Source organism: Thamnophis elegans, chromosome 9 (assembly GCF_009769535.1).
Source record: "Thamnophis elegans isolate rThaEle1 chromosome 9, rThaEle1.pri, whole genome shotgun sequence".
Taxonomy (NCBI): Eukaryota; Metazoa; Chordata; class Lepidosauria; order Squamata; family Colubridae; genus Thamnophis; species Thamnophis elegans.
This window is the reverse complement of record NC_045549.1, coordinates 48350002-48366851: the sequence shown is the minus strand read 5'-3', so window position 1 is coordinate 48366851 and position 16850 is coordinate 48350002. Positions and strand designations below refer to the sequence as shown.

The 16850-nt window shown below is 34.4% G+C and overlaps 1 protein-coding gene across 10 annotated transcripts in view; it reads right to left on the bottom strand.

The window, feature by feature from the left end:
• Positions 1-487: 487 nt before the first annotated feature.
• SORBS2 (sorbin and SH3 domain containing 2) overlaps positions 488-16850 on the bottom strand; it is a 195626-nt gene continuing 179263 nt past the window's right edge. For 6 of the 10 annotated variants that reach the window (XM_032224653.1, XM_032224646.1, XM_032224651.1 and 3 more), the window contains 3 exons: positions 8177-8217; positions 3823-3929; positions 1014-2499 (listed from right to left, as the gene is read on the bottom strand). In XM_032224653.1, coding sequence (XP_032080544.1) covers positions 2438-2499; positions 3823-3929; positions 8177-8217 — 210 coding nt within the window. In that variant the 3' untranslated portion in view covers positions 1014-2437. Of the gene's footprint in view, positions 2500-3822; positions 3930-8176; positions 8218-16850 lie in introns of all 10 variants that reach the window. The other 4 variants (XM_032224647.1, XM_032224650.1, XM_032224649.1 and 1 more) reach the window with 1 other exon arrangement.

Genomic DNA, 16850 nt, shown 5'->3' with positions numbered 1-16850 from the left:
CTCCATAAAAGGAATCTCTACTTTCCAATTTTCTCTCACTAATTTTTTTGGAATAATGATTACATTCAACATTTCAAACCACACTTGATTAAACTTTAATGGGCAATGCTTTATCATTTGATACCAACAAGACACACTCATGTACTTCAAGCCATTTTTATTAGAAGTTTCTTCAAGGAAAAAGAAACACAGAGATCCTTTGCAAGTAAGAATTCAGAGTCAATTACCTGAAAACAGGTATGAAAAACATCTTCTATTAAAATCAGATACAGAATAGAAACAGTGCATTTTTTAAAATACCACCGGTGATAGACAAGTCTCCCATCATAAATGGCATCAAAATCATTACTGATTTCACAGCAAAGCTGCATGCACATTTAGTTTATAGTAAAAAGCCTTGGAAGTATCAAGCTTTTGCCATGAAATTTGCAGTAATAAAGGTACGCAGCACAAAGATGTTTCTTTTGCCATCCTATTGATATTTCTCCATATTAAACATATATATACACTTTAAAAATTTGGCTGGTAAACCATAACATTATTCATAAAACTTTTGCTTCAGTTGCTAATTTAGCAGAAATGCACTATCCGAGTGTGCTTATACTTTGGAGGAGAAACTAATGAAATAAGGAGGTGATTTTATTGGTGAAAAAGGTTAACATGATTTTTTTCCCTAAAAAAATCAACAATAAAATGGCTCTGTACAAAAAAAGGAAATATATGTACAAAATGCTACAAGCCTACAAATTATAAGATCTGTCCTTTACCACAATAGAAACGCAGTAAAAGATTTTCTGTTTTGCCTTTTGTAAGGTGCCAGCAAAACCAAAGTTTGACTGCTTTACATAACATCATAGATATGTTAAGTCCTGTGTTTTTATCACCTGCTACTGCTGTCTATATTTGCACACACACACACAAATATTGCCTTCAATATTTTATACTGTTTCAAAAATGAAACTCCATCCACATGTACTAATTTTCCTTTTTGCGTCCTTGTTTTAATGCTATGTTTCTAGAAAGAAAATACAGTTCCGGTCAACTAGCCAAAAAAATAGCATCATATAATACTTTGTGTAGATTTTCCCAACTCTACTGTGACTGTGCTACAATCAAACAGAATATAAACATTGCTCTTTCATTACTGAGTTTTCATGTAATAAATGAATTAGACTTTACATACTCTATTGCACTTCCAACACATTTTTTTAATAAAGCAATTTATTCATTGTTAGTTTTCTTCATAATGATTCATGATTTTCCAGTATTTCTGAACTTTCCTAATGTCGAATAGCAGACATAATTTCCTTTTTATGAGTTCCAGCGGTTAAAAATAGGTGTAAGTACAGGATACAGGCTGTACTTACACATATGATAGTGCTCCCTCTTTTCCTCTAAAGAGATATGGATGTTGTAACTACACCAGAATCATCCATTTCATCCTGTAGAGACATGCACACACATCTTTCCACTTAATTTAAGACATTAATTACATGAACATAGAAAGTACATCCAACTCAAGTTTCCTGTATTTGCATATATCAATAGTATATGACACATTTCCCTATTGAGACATCACTGTGTTGGGAGCTTCTGATTCTTCCTACAAAGAGATGCAAGTTTTTGTACTTTATGTATTAATACATGCAGGTGCAGGAAATCTAACTCATGCTTCTGTACTTACTAAATTCATGTCTAAAGCTCTTACTGTTTTGTAAGATGTCTAAAGAGTATTTTAACCAATGTATGATCCTCACTGGGCCAATTCTAATAAAATGTCTTATGAGATACAACTGGAAATCATGGCTTATGAATACTCCTTTTGATTATTTCTGCTTAAATTTTTACAGGCATTTTGCAGATATTGCAATATACATTTGGGAAAAAACCCCTATTTTTAGTACTAATTGTATCTGGGTAAAAGAAGAGGCAAACTTGTGACACAGCAAACTGACAGCAACATACATTTGCTGAGCTACAAACGTGATAACTCAAAAAAAAAGGAAACCCTTTAAAATGTAGTAAATTGCAATCTGTTCTATATATTAGGTGATAATAATTTTTTTCATAATATTGCAGTTTCTCCCAAATAACTGGTAACATTTTGAAGTGCCATGCTATTTCTTCCACTAAGCTTTTTATATGCACTTTCCAAATTGGCATTGCCAGATAAAAATTAAAGGCGTAAAAAGATGTATTTCGCATAGAACTAATTCCTCTTGTTTCACAAAAGCTCAGGGATTCCATTTTAGCTGCTGAATAATACTGCTGGCTGGCAGATGGGATGAAGATGGTGAAGATGAGCGGCATGATTTCTACCTGGATTTGCAAAGCAGGAAAACTGAAGGCTGGTGGAGGATGTTTTCTAGCACTTTTTATGCAGATGTGTGGCAGAGATGCAGCATAAATAAGAAAGGAACAAAATCAAATAATCATTTCACAGCCTCTTGACATAGTTTCCAGGGAAAGTACCAAAATATTTTGTTCTTCTGGAGGTTCCTGAAAGTAGAAGTAATAAATGAAACATGGCAGCAAGAGTAACATATTCATGCTCTAAAGACAGCCTTTACATTTCATTTTAGGATTGTTCATGAATATATTTAATGCCATCACAATAGGAAAATATGGACTATTGCATTATATAGTCATAGAATTTAAGTTAAGTTATAATACTGTAGCCATGAAAAATTTATTCATGGTAGATAATATAATACTATTATAATAGGTTTTACTGAGTAAGTGCCACTGCTGAAAAGACAGATCAAAGTTAAACATTAATATATATCTTGTCTGTTTAGCAGTTATAACATCAAAGAAAACTTCTTAATTACGTACTTTTTTAGTTAGAAGCTTTTAGGGAAGCAGCAGTCAAATTACAATATCAAATATTATGCTTTGATAAATATTGAATCAATCATTCATTTGCAAATAAAACAACTTATGTTGTTTTATTAAGCATAGAACATTAAGAATGTTCTATTAAGCATTTTCATTCCAACATAGCAATTTTTTTATGCAGGCATTTTATACATCAGATTCAATAGGAAAAAGGGAATCCCTAATCACCCATTAGTATGAGAAAGTCCTCTCAATTTATGAGTACATGTGAGAATGATACTTTCTCCATCAATTTTAATGGAGAAATTTACTATGTCAAGGTTTAGAACATGGTGGTGACAAACATTTGCCAAGTTTCATAATACGGTTACCTTTATAGTACAGGAAATTGCTCACACATAAAAAGGAACATACCACAATATAGGCAGATCTCATGCAGCATGGATTGTTTGCTGATCAGTTCCTCATGCTTAGAACTGTGCACAACAAACATCATTTATTGCTGGATATTCTCTAGTATTAGAGCGTAGATCCAAATGGGTATGAAAGATGGCACAATGATGTTTGACTTAGGGAGCGCACCGAAAGAAAAAGATTTGCTCCGGTATAGAAACTATAATATTTGCAACAAGATCTGGAAATCTTGTTGCAAAAATTATATTGTAGAATAGCAATATAAGGGTGATTGTATTACATGTGAAAGAATCAATGGCATATGACACACGATTTTGGGGAACGTCTCAAGAATGTTTTTTTATGGCTGGCAAACTAGACATAATACATGCAACACTGCAATAACGCTGATTAAAAATTTGCCAGTTGTAATAAACCAGAAGGTTCCCTAATATGTTACCCTCTAAATACCCTGCTGGGTAGAAATTCTGAGACTGCAGGGGTAATTCAGATTGAGGGCATCAGGCTAGGAAAGCCAAGTGGTACTTATATATCCTACCAAAGGCACTACTAAAATTATGGAAAACATACCCACAAACCATCCATCATCACATTTTTCCATCACATCAATGACATCTCCCTCTCTCAGCTCCAATTCATCTTCGTTCCTAGGAGTATAGTTATACAGAACCTGAAACCTTAAACAGGACAAATGGATGCATTTAAAGAAAAAAATATCTTGCATTTTCACTATGCTAAAGCAGGTTGATAAACAGTTCTTTGGAGATAAAAATAAGCCAGGCTAAAACTGAAATCAGTAATAGATATAAAGTTCTCTATTGAGTAATGCATGAACGATTGACGCAGAGTATTTTTATTTCAGTTCAAATAAATGGGCTGTAAATCCAAATATGTGTAGTTACAATCATTCTTCACTATTTGACACACTAGCAAAGCATGCAACATTAAAATGTACAAAATGGTTTTAAACCATTTTTAAAAAATTGTATGTTTGGGCAGTGCTTCAGAGTCAGTTCCCAAAAGCTGGTTTGGAGCATGCAGGAGCATGATCATAAGGTTTGTCTGCAATTTATTTAAGAAGTCACATCTTCCTTGGATCACATTGCAGCTGTGTGGTCCAAAGGACCTTTGGAGAACTGAAATTTGGAATACTTCACATCTCAGTATGGAAAAGTGGGAAAATAAATTTCAGTCCTATGAGCTAAAAGGGAAGATAGCCTAGGAAATCTCAAAACTGCTTCCCTAAAGGTGGAACATAATATACAGTATATAGTTGTTCCATTTAGTGCAGATCTTCATATTCCCATGTGTAATCATACAGTCTTTCAGCTTTGCACTGCCACCATCCTTCCCAGTATGGTGGCATTGCAATGCTGACTTCCATTTCAATTTCCAGCAGCTCCAGCCAATACTGCTAATGGTAAAGGATGGTGAGAGCGGCATTTCACAACATCTGAACATCTGAAGGGCTATAGCATCCCTTCCCATCCTTACAGTTTGGTTAGGAGAATTATGACATAATCCTAAGTACTTGGAAAATATACTAAAAAAACCCTCAATGGTGATGATTCAACTACATTAGTTCTGTTTGTCTTCTGAATACTCCTTTTTCTTTGCAAATGATTATTTTATTGCTTTTAAAAAATATAATAATAACAGACATATTTGCCCAAGAACATCATTTTTCTTCTTCAAGACAGAGTATCTACCAGGAAGATACTGTATTCCCTGATAAAATTTAAAGTGTATTATTTGATAATGGGAAAATATGTAAACTTTATTCCTACCTGTTTAGCTCATTTATTTCATGGGTTACAGAATAGCAGAGTTGGAAGGGATCTTGGAGGTCTTCTAGTCCAACCCCTTGCTTAAGCAGGAAACTCTATACCATTTCTCTGAGCGCCAAGAGCAAGCAATCTGAGATCCCCTCAGGGAGTCTTAAATTCTTGCTCTCATAAACAAGTAGCCCTGCATTATGGTACTTGTAGTCTAATATATCTTCTCTAGTTTAGAATTTCATGGCCACTAATCTATATATGTACTTTTATGTTGTTCTATTATGTTATTTTTCCTTTATATTTTTGGAAATGCTAGCTTTTCTTCAAGAATGTTAATAATTCTCTTTCATCATAAATTTGCCAGCAATCAGTGGCCATGTTACTCTTGGGAATGATATGTCATTGTATTACTATCATTCTATTAAAAAAGTCTTCTTTATTTAATGGTGGTTTGTACTCTAGAAGTAAATGTTATTTGTTTTTTGTTAAGTAACGGTATTTGCTAGATAAAAATCAAGTTAAAAATGTATCATGTTAGGCCTTTTTGTAATTACTGGTATTTGACATGCCATACAAATAAGTGGATTAAAAAAATCAAAATATATTTAAAATAATGACAGTTGACAATTATTAAAACTTGGATTTGTAGCTTCCTTAGGAGATACACTGACAATAAAGTCTGCAATACATTATCAATTACACAGTGCCACAAAAATATGGTTTTATCAGTTCTATATTCCATGCATTATGTTCCAATTATGTATATTTAAAAATTGTATTATATTATCCAGTGCCCAATTGTATACATTATAAAGAAGCATCTGCCCATTCACTGCCATTCACTGCTAATTTACTGCCTCTGGAAAAATCTCTGAATTCACAAGGCATTTATATATCTGCTCATTTGGAAATAACCCCTCTTTGAACACAATGGATGGTGTTTATGAGTGGAAACAAAGGATTGCATTGCTAGTTCCTAAATAAATGTTCTTGCTTAATGACATTATATGACCTCTTAGCCTAACTTGAGGATAAAATGGAGAGAGGAAATAATATTCTACGAATTTGAGTTCCTGGAGATTGGACAGGATATAAATGAAATAAAAGCAACAAAGAATGCCAATTCAAAATCTTTCATTTTTCAGTTTCTGCCACATACATAAACTACTGAGAAGGGAAAAATGAATATAATTGTGAAGAGACCCATTTCCCTACTTCCTAACAAATCTTATTGTACAAAGTCCTAAGGCTTTGTGACAGGATGTTGTGGAGGGTTATGACCTTTGGTCAATAAGAAATCTACTTAGTTACAAACAGATATACTTTATTTGTTGTAGCAGCCAATTACTCTTTCTGTTTGTTCATGATATGATGAGTTGGAAAATTTGGAACTTGTTCTGAATGAGTCACCAGCAGTTGAGTTCAGGGTAAGATGAGGTGTTTCCATTTTAAATAGAATAAAATAATCTACCTTGGTAATGTCTAAATACAGATATTATACTCTAAGAATTTAGTACCTATACTTCTCTTATTCTAAGCATTCTGTGTAGTGTAGCAACTGGGAGTATTAAATATTGCTTCTCTGCAATACATTGCAAATTTGGCCTTTGCTAATAATTATTTAAATAATATGTGTGTTTCAAGTCTCAATCCAGAACAAAAATAACATTTTGCAAGATTCTGATAGATATATAAACTACCTTCAACCCAAGGCTTTTCTAGACAAGAATATCTTGCAACATTCATATTAACTCAGACCTTATTGAGCAACTGATGCAATCACAGAAGACACATTATTGCAACATGTCCTGGAATCTTCTACAGTTAAAGGAGAACTCATATTTTCATGCAGTGAGTCTCATTTCAAGACTGAGAACTGCGGATAAGTTTGCCTTGTGTTAGAAAATCTACAGTCATTTAATTGGATGATTAATTTGTTTCCTTCCCAGATCCTGTTACTTATATCCCACTATAATGGAGACATGTTATAGCTGTAAAGGGGACCAAATATAGAACTATTATGTCAAGGTAAGCAGATGGAAGTTTCCTATCTGTTCTAGGAAAAGAGGTGTACAAATTCCTTTAGCTTGACATCAAGCATTACATGAATTTCAAAAGTGGCTGAAGTCAGGATTTTAAAAGGCTATTTTTTTTCTTTTTAGCTCCCCAATCCACCAAACTCCCGACTGGATATTTATTGAAGCTTATTTTTCAAGTAGCTTGTTGAAAATTCTTGGACTGAGTTATGGCCCACTTTCTGATGACTATAATTATTTGCTTGGTTCAACTTTGGTTTCTCCTTTTATGACAATATATAAATTTTCAGATAGTCATATTGTAAGGCGGTTTGACAAAGCTCTGTGAATGTCTCTTTATTTGCTCCCTTTGTATAGCACTCTACCTTCATTTTCTCTAGACAGCTGGCTTCCTCTTTAGTTCAACACTACCACTATTTTTGGCACCTATTGAAATTTTAAACCTTTTGTGGTTTGGCTTATGTCGCTTCCCTTTGGATAGAATTGTGCAAAATCCACCAGTTTGAGAAGAAGGACTGTCCTGGAGATCTGTGGGACTTTTCATTCTCTCTTCAGATCACAAGGTGTCTCAATAATTTCTGGAAATAATTTGGATGGAAGCAATTTTAGATAAGTTGAAAATTGTCCTGTCCCAAGAAGTTTGGTTATATCCAGAATGCTATGTCCAGGATACCATGAATCACTTGCAGAGATTACTTCCATCTTAGGCCAGTTTTAGGGCAAAGTTTCCCAAAAAATGTTTGGAAAGTTTTTACATGGTTGGGTTGAGGATGAAATATAATATTCTCGAGATCTATGAAATGCTCTGTGCCTAATTGATGAAGTTTGAACATCCCTATGTTTGGATTTTATAAGAGCTCAAAGTGTTCAAAATGTTGTGAATGAATGGAAATATGGATTATGGGTGCATGTATGCATCATGGCAAGAGAGAGGAGCACACAAGACTTTAGTTTAGTTCAACCCCGGTTTAGTTCCTTATCCTTTTCTATTGTGTCCATAGTAAGCTTGGGATGATTTATGGTTTCTAGGATGACAATTTCTCTCCTTTGTCCAGTTAGAAATTTAACACTGTTATTTAAAGAAGAACTTGAGTAGATGAAAATACTTACGGTTCCCCCCCACTGTCATGAGCAAACACAGGGCGCTGTGGCTGAAATGAAATGAGTTGAAATGTAGTAAGAGTATGCACTGCAATCAATTAATTTAGCACAGTCTTCCATAATAGTCAGCTCACTAAGTGCTTCAATACATTCCCTGATTTAGGAGCTGCATTAAAAACAGGTTTTCTCAACAGTAGGTAAAATACAGTTTGAAATATACACACCTATGGGGGAACATGTATTGTACAGGCCTATTTTAGCACAGACCCATATTTTATTTTGAAAAAAAAAATAGTCTTATTTAGAAAAAAAAATCGGCTTAAAAAATGGGGACAAAGAAGAAATCATTTCTCCAAAGACTTTTCCATTGTGAAAGCCTCTTTATCCTTTCAGCCTAAATCTTGCCATGCCAAAGAAAGCAGATAAGTTTTAGCTTCAGTGTTATCAAACACCATTAGTGTCACAGAGATTACAACAGCATTAAATAAGCAAATAGCAGGAAAAAACCCAGCTTCACAACAATTTAAATGCTTTTCATCAACAAGGAGCAGCCATTCCTGATGACTGGTCAGGAGGATAACATTCTTAGAGAAGTGCCCTCTTAGAGATATTTTTTATGCTCCCTGGCCTTGAGAGGTTTTGTGTATTTGTTTAAGGACTCCTTAAAAGGAGAAGAGAGCAAAAGAACAACAGCTGTTTATCAAAAATATGTGTGAGTAGGTCCCATCCATTTAGTCATTGATCCAGGGACAACACATTCCTTGAAAAGTTCTAGAAAATGGACCTGATCACTCAAAAGTTGGTTAAGGTTATGTATAACATTTAAGATAAAGATGGAAATTGACAAACGCAAATGTGAATTTATATTTTACGATCCATTTGTTTCTCTTGCCCGATTTATTATTTAAGAGAATAGCCCTTGAGATATATCCTCTCTGAAGTTTCAGTATGAATTAAGGTAACATAAGTGTCAATCCTACAAATTATTTCCAAAACTATTTTGGCATAATCAGAATTATGAACTAAATCACTGTTGAAGATATGTGGATTTTAACTCCCAGAATTCCCTAGCCAGCATGGGAGTTGAAATCCATTCAACCTGTGCATGGAGTGCACAAATACCAAACTAAACCATATACTATACACTTGGTAGCTATTCAAAGTATGAATACATCTTAATAAATTATTGAGTCAAGTTGTGAATCACTATAGACATAGATTGTGCAATTTCTAAAATTACTTCAAACTTTTGTTTACTGCTGTAGGACACAGTTTAGCTACTCTTTCAACATTATTATTTTCATTTGGAAAAAAAGGAATGCTTAGAGAAAAACTAGATTCTGTCCAAATATGTTAATCCAGATATATCAGAGAACATTGTAATCTCCTCTGATTTCCACTCAATAAAGTGTTCATACATTAACTGAAACTTGTTTTATAAAAGAAAGCAGTTTTGATTTGTTACATTATATAAACTACAATGTATAACAGTGAAAATACACGAGAACCATTCTTTAATTTTACTTTTTAAAATATGATTAGAAAATGCATTGCTAGAGAGAAAAAGAATTCAGCAGTTATTCTAGGATATTTTTCTATTGGCAGCTGTCTGCAGAAATTAGAAGGCAATTTAAATGTTGCTTCAACATTTTCTGAATGGGAAATGCATGCAATATTATTGGATGCAATTCAGAGCTTGCAGACACCAGAAGTAATTCAAACTCCATTGGTTTTGGAAGGATTCCTTTAAGGATTCCTGAATCTAAGTCTTATGCATTTGCCACTAGGTGGATGCTAGAGCCTAAGAGATTTAACACATATGTTAAAACATTCTCCATATGCAAATAATAATGCAAAAAAGTGAGCCAGTCAAACAAGCTTAAAAATAAGTTTATAAAAAATGCATTACATTTTTAACAAATTTAGTACATGCATGGAACTGTCTTGTGCCTATACTTCATGGCTAAAATGCTTATTCTTTTGACTATGTAGCACTATAGATTTGTATTCCAAAATATGCTTTGGAATGCACAGGAGTATGAATATAGATCTACATGCAACATCTTACGCAGCTGTGCCTTTTCTTGTGATGCATACATGAGAGAACTAAAAGTAATCTCTTGAAAGTTAAAACAGGTTAGATTTATTTATGTTTTATTGATGTCTAAGCCATATAATTACATAAGAGCTGAGGTGGTGCAGTGGAGAGTGCAGTACTGCAGGCTACTTCAGCCAACTGCTAACTGCAGTTCAACAGTTTAAATCTCACTGGTTCAAGGTTGGCTCAGCCATTGACTTCATCCTTCCGAGGTGGGTAAAATGAGGATCCAGATTGTTGGGGGCAATATGCTGACTCTGTAAAACTGCTTAGAGAGAGCTGTAAAAGCACTATGAAGCAGTATATAAGTGCTATTGCTATGTTAATATATATGTTTATTTTAGAAAATGCTCAGATGAATTATGTTTAATCATTGTAGGATACATGAGAATATGTCTGTGACTAGTAAGTATTATTTAAAGCCCCTAAAATCTTTTAATAAGAAAGATCCTGACATTTCTCATCAATGCTACTGATGATTAATGCTACACCATCAATGCTACACCAGATTAAAGGTGTGGTGTCTAGTTCTATGATGATGCCTAGAAGAATAAAGGATATTTTATTATATTTGACACAAGCTCTTCAGAATGTTTTTCATATTATTCTGATGATTTATTTTCCAGAGAGCTACAAAGAAGGTAGCATAACTATTGGAGCCCAGGTATATAATGGATAGACATTTGTCTGCATCAGTTACAGAATTTAATCAATGTTCAAGAATTGCTCAATCAAAAGTGCAATGGAGAAGTCAAAAGTAGAGAGCAACAAGTAATCTGCAACAAGTAATAGCTATGAATATAATTAAAAGGACTTAAACCTTCATACCAGATGAAGTTGGTGAGGAAGCTCTACTTAATATTAGCTTTATAGATGCATATGTAGTTGTACAACCATTTAGTTGGATATTGTTACACTTGGCAATTTAAAAAATCCATTCACTTCAATCAGCTTCAATCTGGAATTCATTTATAAATTTGAGGCCACTATGACCCATTCAAGTCCCAAAGTTTCTTCTCATCCAAGAAATTTTTTTCAACACAGTTCTGAAGAAGCATCTTGGATGAGAAGTGAAAGGTCATCAAAGAAAAAAAGCAAGAAAGTCCAATTGCCTTTTGAAAAGCACCTTTGGGACAACCATGATCTGGATGATTGAGAATCTCCATAGGCAATGACTCATTCAAGTTGTTCATTACCAGAGTTGACACCAACATAACTGAAAGTGTTAGATTGTTTTATCTAAATAACGTTTTCTTCTTCCTAATCCTTTTCATGAGAGTCAAACAAACAAATCTTACTAGAGAAAATAGAAAATTGGATATATTTAACATTTGACTTTAATACAAAATGTGTAAATTGCACTTTTATCTATAATCACAGTCATGTTACTAAGACAAAACTGCAATTTGAGAAAAATGTATGTTTTTAAGCATGTATGCATGGAAAAGCTAATGCAAACGACAACTCTAGGAAAAGCAATGCTATGAGAAAGCATGTTAACAAATCAACTCAATACATGTTGCTATAGCAGCAAAATATTTTGAAAACAGGTTCATGCAATTGAAAACAAAAAACAATAACTTAAACTTTATGGAACCCATGAAAGGTACAAAGAGGCTTCCTTATGTAGCCACTGTTAACGGTCTCGTAAGTAAAACACTTTGAAACAAGAGGAGTTATTTACAAGGGTGGAAGTTAAATACAAATTTGAGTGGCTAAAGATGTGCTTTTTAAAAGGATGATTTAATGGACATATATAATAGTTTTGCTTTACATTTTATCAGTGAACTTGGAAGTCAAGCACCGGGTACTATGGCTTTCACACTGTTACCATTCAAAATATTTTCAGCAGCAGAACAACAGAAAGAAAGACCATTAGAATTATTTGAACATGTGAATTCAAGATCTTGTAACCCGTTCTGAAGACTTTATGCTAGGGGGAAACCTGGTAAAACCTAACAGGCCACTTAGTACCATACCCTATGTGAATAGCTGTGCCCTCTGACAGGTGAGCCACAAGACCTGCTAGTCAAAGCAGGGCTACGAGGAGGTTTGCCGATGACAGAGATCTCTCTTTTTAAATCAGCCTAGAAAAACCATAAACATAGTCAATTCATTTAAACATCTAGATGGGCAATCTCCTGCGGTTTAATTCCTGCAAGCTGGGAAATTAATTCTTTTCATTTCCAAAGCTCACAAATGGCATGCAGAACAGTTAACCCACTATGCCTGAAAATGACTGCTTATATCTTCTTTTAAAGAGAGAATCCTTAGCATCGCAAATTCATAAAGCCTATGCAACTGGATTGCTTTTCAAATATTCTAGGGGTAGTACGATTTGATTAGTTGTGCAGATAACATTGGAGGACAATCTAAGGCCAACCTACTGCTAACACTTCACAGCCAAGAAAAAAAAATAATGTACAAGAAAGATATCAGTAAAAATCTAAGTATGTGCTTTACATATAAACATATATATCTTTCAAGCTTATGAAATGTTAAAGCTAAGAGTGTTGCAGATTTCATATTTTTGTGATCACTGAAAGAAAATTCAAAATACGAGTTGTCTTTGAATTAAAAAAGTATATATTTGGCAATTTCTTAATGGTACTGCAACAGTTCTTGCATGTATTGCTATTAAATGCTGACAACAGGACTTTGGGTATATTAACAGTTGGTCTCTAACTTTACAATGGGCAGTTTTAAAAGTAGATTCTTATTTTCACCTTCTACTACTTCGACTCTTTTGACAATTTCATCTATACATTAATCTAGGATAGCTATCTATCTATCTATCTATCTATCTATCTATCTATCTATCTATCTATCTATCTACCTACCTACCTACCTACCTACCTACCTACCTACCTACCTACCTACCTACCTATCTATGAAATACAATAACATTAATTCAAGAAGAGAATTTGTGATGTTCTTTCCTAAGATGAATGAACCAGAACAAAATTTATTAATTGTCTCTACCACTTGCTTGTGCCTATAAGGCTCCCTAGATCACTTTCCCATTTATCTCATAAATGTTCCTGACATTGGGAAGGATTGCATATTGCAATGTTACTTCTAGGCTAGCATATTGATTCACTTATTGATTTCTGCTTGCAAGATCAATTAGAGGGACAAATTCAAATAATTTTAAGAAATGCACTTGCTATATTATTAAAGAAATGGATTTCAGAATATGTGCTTAATAATGTCTTCAGAATTTCAGTACCTTCAAAGTTTATACTGGCATTACTGGAAGCTCTAGCATTAATGGGACTTATTAAGTAGAAGTCTTGGCTATGAAAATTGATAATTTTTTAGGTTTTTAAAATATATATATTTTATTTAGTGCATGGCATCTCAACAGGTCATGCGATCACTGATATACAAATTTAGTTTAAATAAAGCATCAGCAAATTGTGTCTGTTTATGTGATATTTTTTACTTAATTTAATAAACTTTGAATATGATCTCAATAAAATTGAGATAAGAAATTGATGAGAATTGGGAAACATTGCCAGATATTGTGTTCCAAAAATGGACCTGTGATAATCCCAGTCTTATTTCAGTGAATCTTGGATTGGTGCAAGGTAATTTCAATATATTTAAAACATTCATCTAAAACTTGATTGCATGCTTGCAGTATTAAATATTAGTTGCAAAATCCAAAATTTAATAATAGGTTAACCTCCAGGCTTTCCATTTGTCAAGTAGTTGAGAAGACGTGCAGTATTTTCATAGTTTGCAGGCACTATTACCTTTAACGTGGATGTTTTTTTCTCTTGTCTGTATGAGAGTTTGGAAAGAAGAGGGGGTGAATGGGTAGCAGTGGCTTTGGAAAACGCAGACAGAGATTCAGGAAAAGATGCTTTGGCTGAATGAAATGGAGAACTAGAAGCAAGGCAGGAAGGAGAGGTAGAAGGTGCTTTCATCTCATGGGAAAGTGATGCTGGCTTAAACATTTAAAGAGAGACAACTGTAATTCTGTGGAACAGCAATTACAAAAAGGGAGAGAGAAAAAAAACAAAGAAGAATATACACCCCCATCAGTATAAGGAAAGGTGGCCCTACCTGGCCCATCTGCTATGTATGTTGAGAAAATTGACTTAGTGTAAGAGTGTATGAATCAGATTATCCCTGGAACAAAGGTAGGATCCTCAGGCTAGACTTTCTTGAACAGCAGGTTCCACTCCCTTTTCTTGAGAATACAGTGTTGCACGTTAGCTTTTCCGGGGAAACAATTCACACCTAAATACAACCTGCAGTGAAGTTATTCAGTTTATTGCAGTATAGACCAGTACAAGCAGACTGCTCTATGGATGTATTTAAATATAATCTATTTTAGTAGAGCATACTAAAAACCCTAGACCTGCAATACAACCACCACATGCCAACAAAAGCATGATCATGGTTTATGAAAAAGCAGTCTGGGAGACCAATAATTCAAACCAAGAACAGCTCTGTTATTCTTGTTTCTGTTTTCCAAGCAAGGGTCTGGAGTGTATTCAGTCATAAAGATAGGCTGATAAAAAGATCTGCAGAATTTATAGCTTCCTAAATGAAACAGGAGCTACTGCTGGTTTCACAGAAAGCCTCATTTAGACACTGCAAATTATATCAGTTTTTGTGGTATAAAATCACAAGTCACAGTATCTATTCTATGGAATCAAAACACTATTTAAAGAAGAAAAACATCACCCCTCCTACACAAAACTTTAGATTCACTGCCAGGCACTTGAAGTTTATATGTCTTTGAGCCACACGCCCTCTTTCATACACCAATCAGGAGGCAAACTGAGTGACATATTTTCCCAAAGACTTAAATCTGGAGAGCATCATCCTTATTTTTTTCCTGACTGTTCAAGGGACTGCTTGATATTGCTGATCAGCAGATGTTATGACTGTTTCATCTCCAACATTTAAGGAGCAATTTTCTTCCCAGCTGGATGGAGCATAGCTAGGATAAAAGATGTGTCCAGGGAAATCTTGGTTATGGCAATCTTAATTAAACCATGGATAATTCCTATTTCTTATTTAAAATGTTCTCTTCACCTTTTTAATGAGTTTGTGGGCAAACATTTTGCTATATCCTAATTAAATTTGCCTAGAAAAACCAGGATTATAAACGTGGCTGGGGAACAAGAGAGCCAATTGGGCATTTTCCCCAATTATCCTTAATGGACTTGAATAAGCAATATGAACAATGCATCACTCAGCAAGCTAATGGAGACATTTAAGGGAGTTACTGAACTGTTTTTGGCTAGGAAGAGGGCTCATTTAAAAATAATAGGAACCAACATGTTACATAATTTATATAACATGTAATTGGATCTTAGTGCAGCATGTTTCTTTTTCTGTTATTTTTTCTGTATTTATTTAAATATAGACCATCTTTATTATTCTCATAAATAACTCAAGGTGGCGAAAATACTTTTCTGTATGCCATTATTGCTATTAAAATATAGTTCTTTATTTAAAATGAAATTAATATATGCCACCACAATAAGGTGTTACATGCATCTTCTGGTTCGATGCAAAAATCCTTCTAGATACTGCTTGTCATCCTTGGAAAGAGTCAAGGATTCTGCATTGCTGGTAAAAGCCAGAGTTAATAGCAGGTACACTAGTTGTTTTCAAAAAGTTAAGAAGCAATCAGCTCACCTCCAAAAAGAATTGAAGTTGGAGTTGTGTATTAGTATGCTTAAATTGTTCTTGAAAATTGCAATGTGTAGTAGGAAAGCTTCATGCCAAAAGAAATACACTGAACAAAAACTGGACTAATGTTGTAAGTACAATAAAACATTATTGTACACCGTTTAAATACCTCTTTTTTAGTATCTGCTGAACTGTTGCCTTCAAAAGTTATCATAGGCTGTCTCTTATTTGCCACTGGTGACTCTAAATGGTCAAGATCTGGCTCTTCCTCTATATGAAGTCTTGCCAATTCTTCAGGCATCTCAGGGGCACGTCTGTAGAAACTTAAATCTTTACTTTTTGACTGCTCCCCTTGAATGATTGACAGCAGCTCCTCACAAAGTTCCTCCTGTTTGCCAACCTCCTTTAGTGTTTTGGATAACAGGTCTTCTTTGGATATGGAAAGGGTATGGTCTGCTATGTTTTGCATTTCTGGAACAGGGTTTGAGGGGCTTTTCTTTTCCTGGACGGTGGGGATTTCTTTCATCCCTTTGAAATGGTTCCACTCAAGCTTATGTCCATGGTCATGAAAATGGATTGCTGGAGGAGGTGATATGTATGTAGATGAAGAAAGTGGCTTGGGTGAAGATTCAGGGAGCACATGGGAGGCCTTTGATGAGGGATCTGGAACAGTATGGCCATGCTTTATTTGAGGAGTGACATTATCTGAGAGGTACCCTGCCCTCTCTAAACCTGCTAAAGGCAGAGGGTCAAATTCCTCCAAACCAGAAAGAAAGCTTTTAGGAAAAGGAGGAGGAGGAGGAGGAGGAGGGGAAGGTGTGCTTGAAGATGAAAAGCCAAGAGTCAGTGACAACCATTCATCAGTGATGGCCTGAAGATGTCTTTTATTAGAATCTGGATAAAAAGAGGATCTGTATCTGGGAGGAGGGG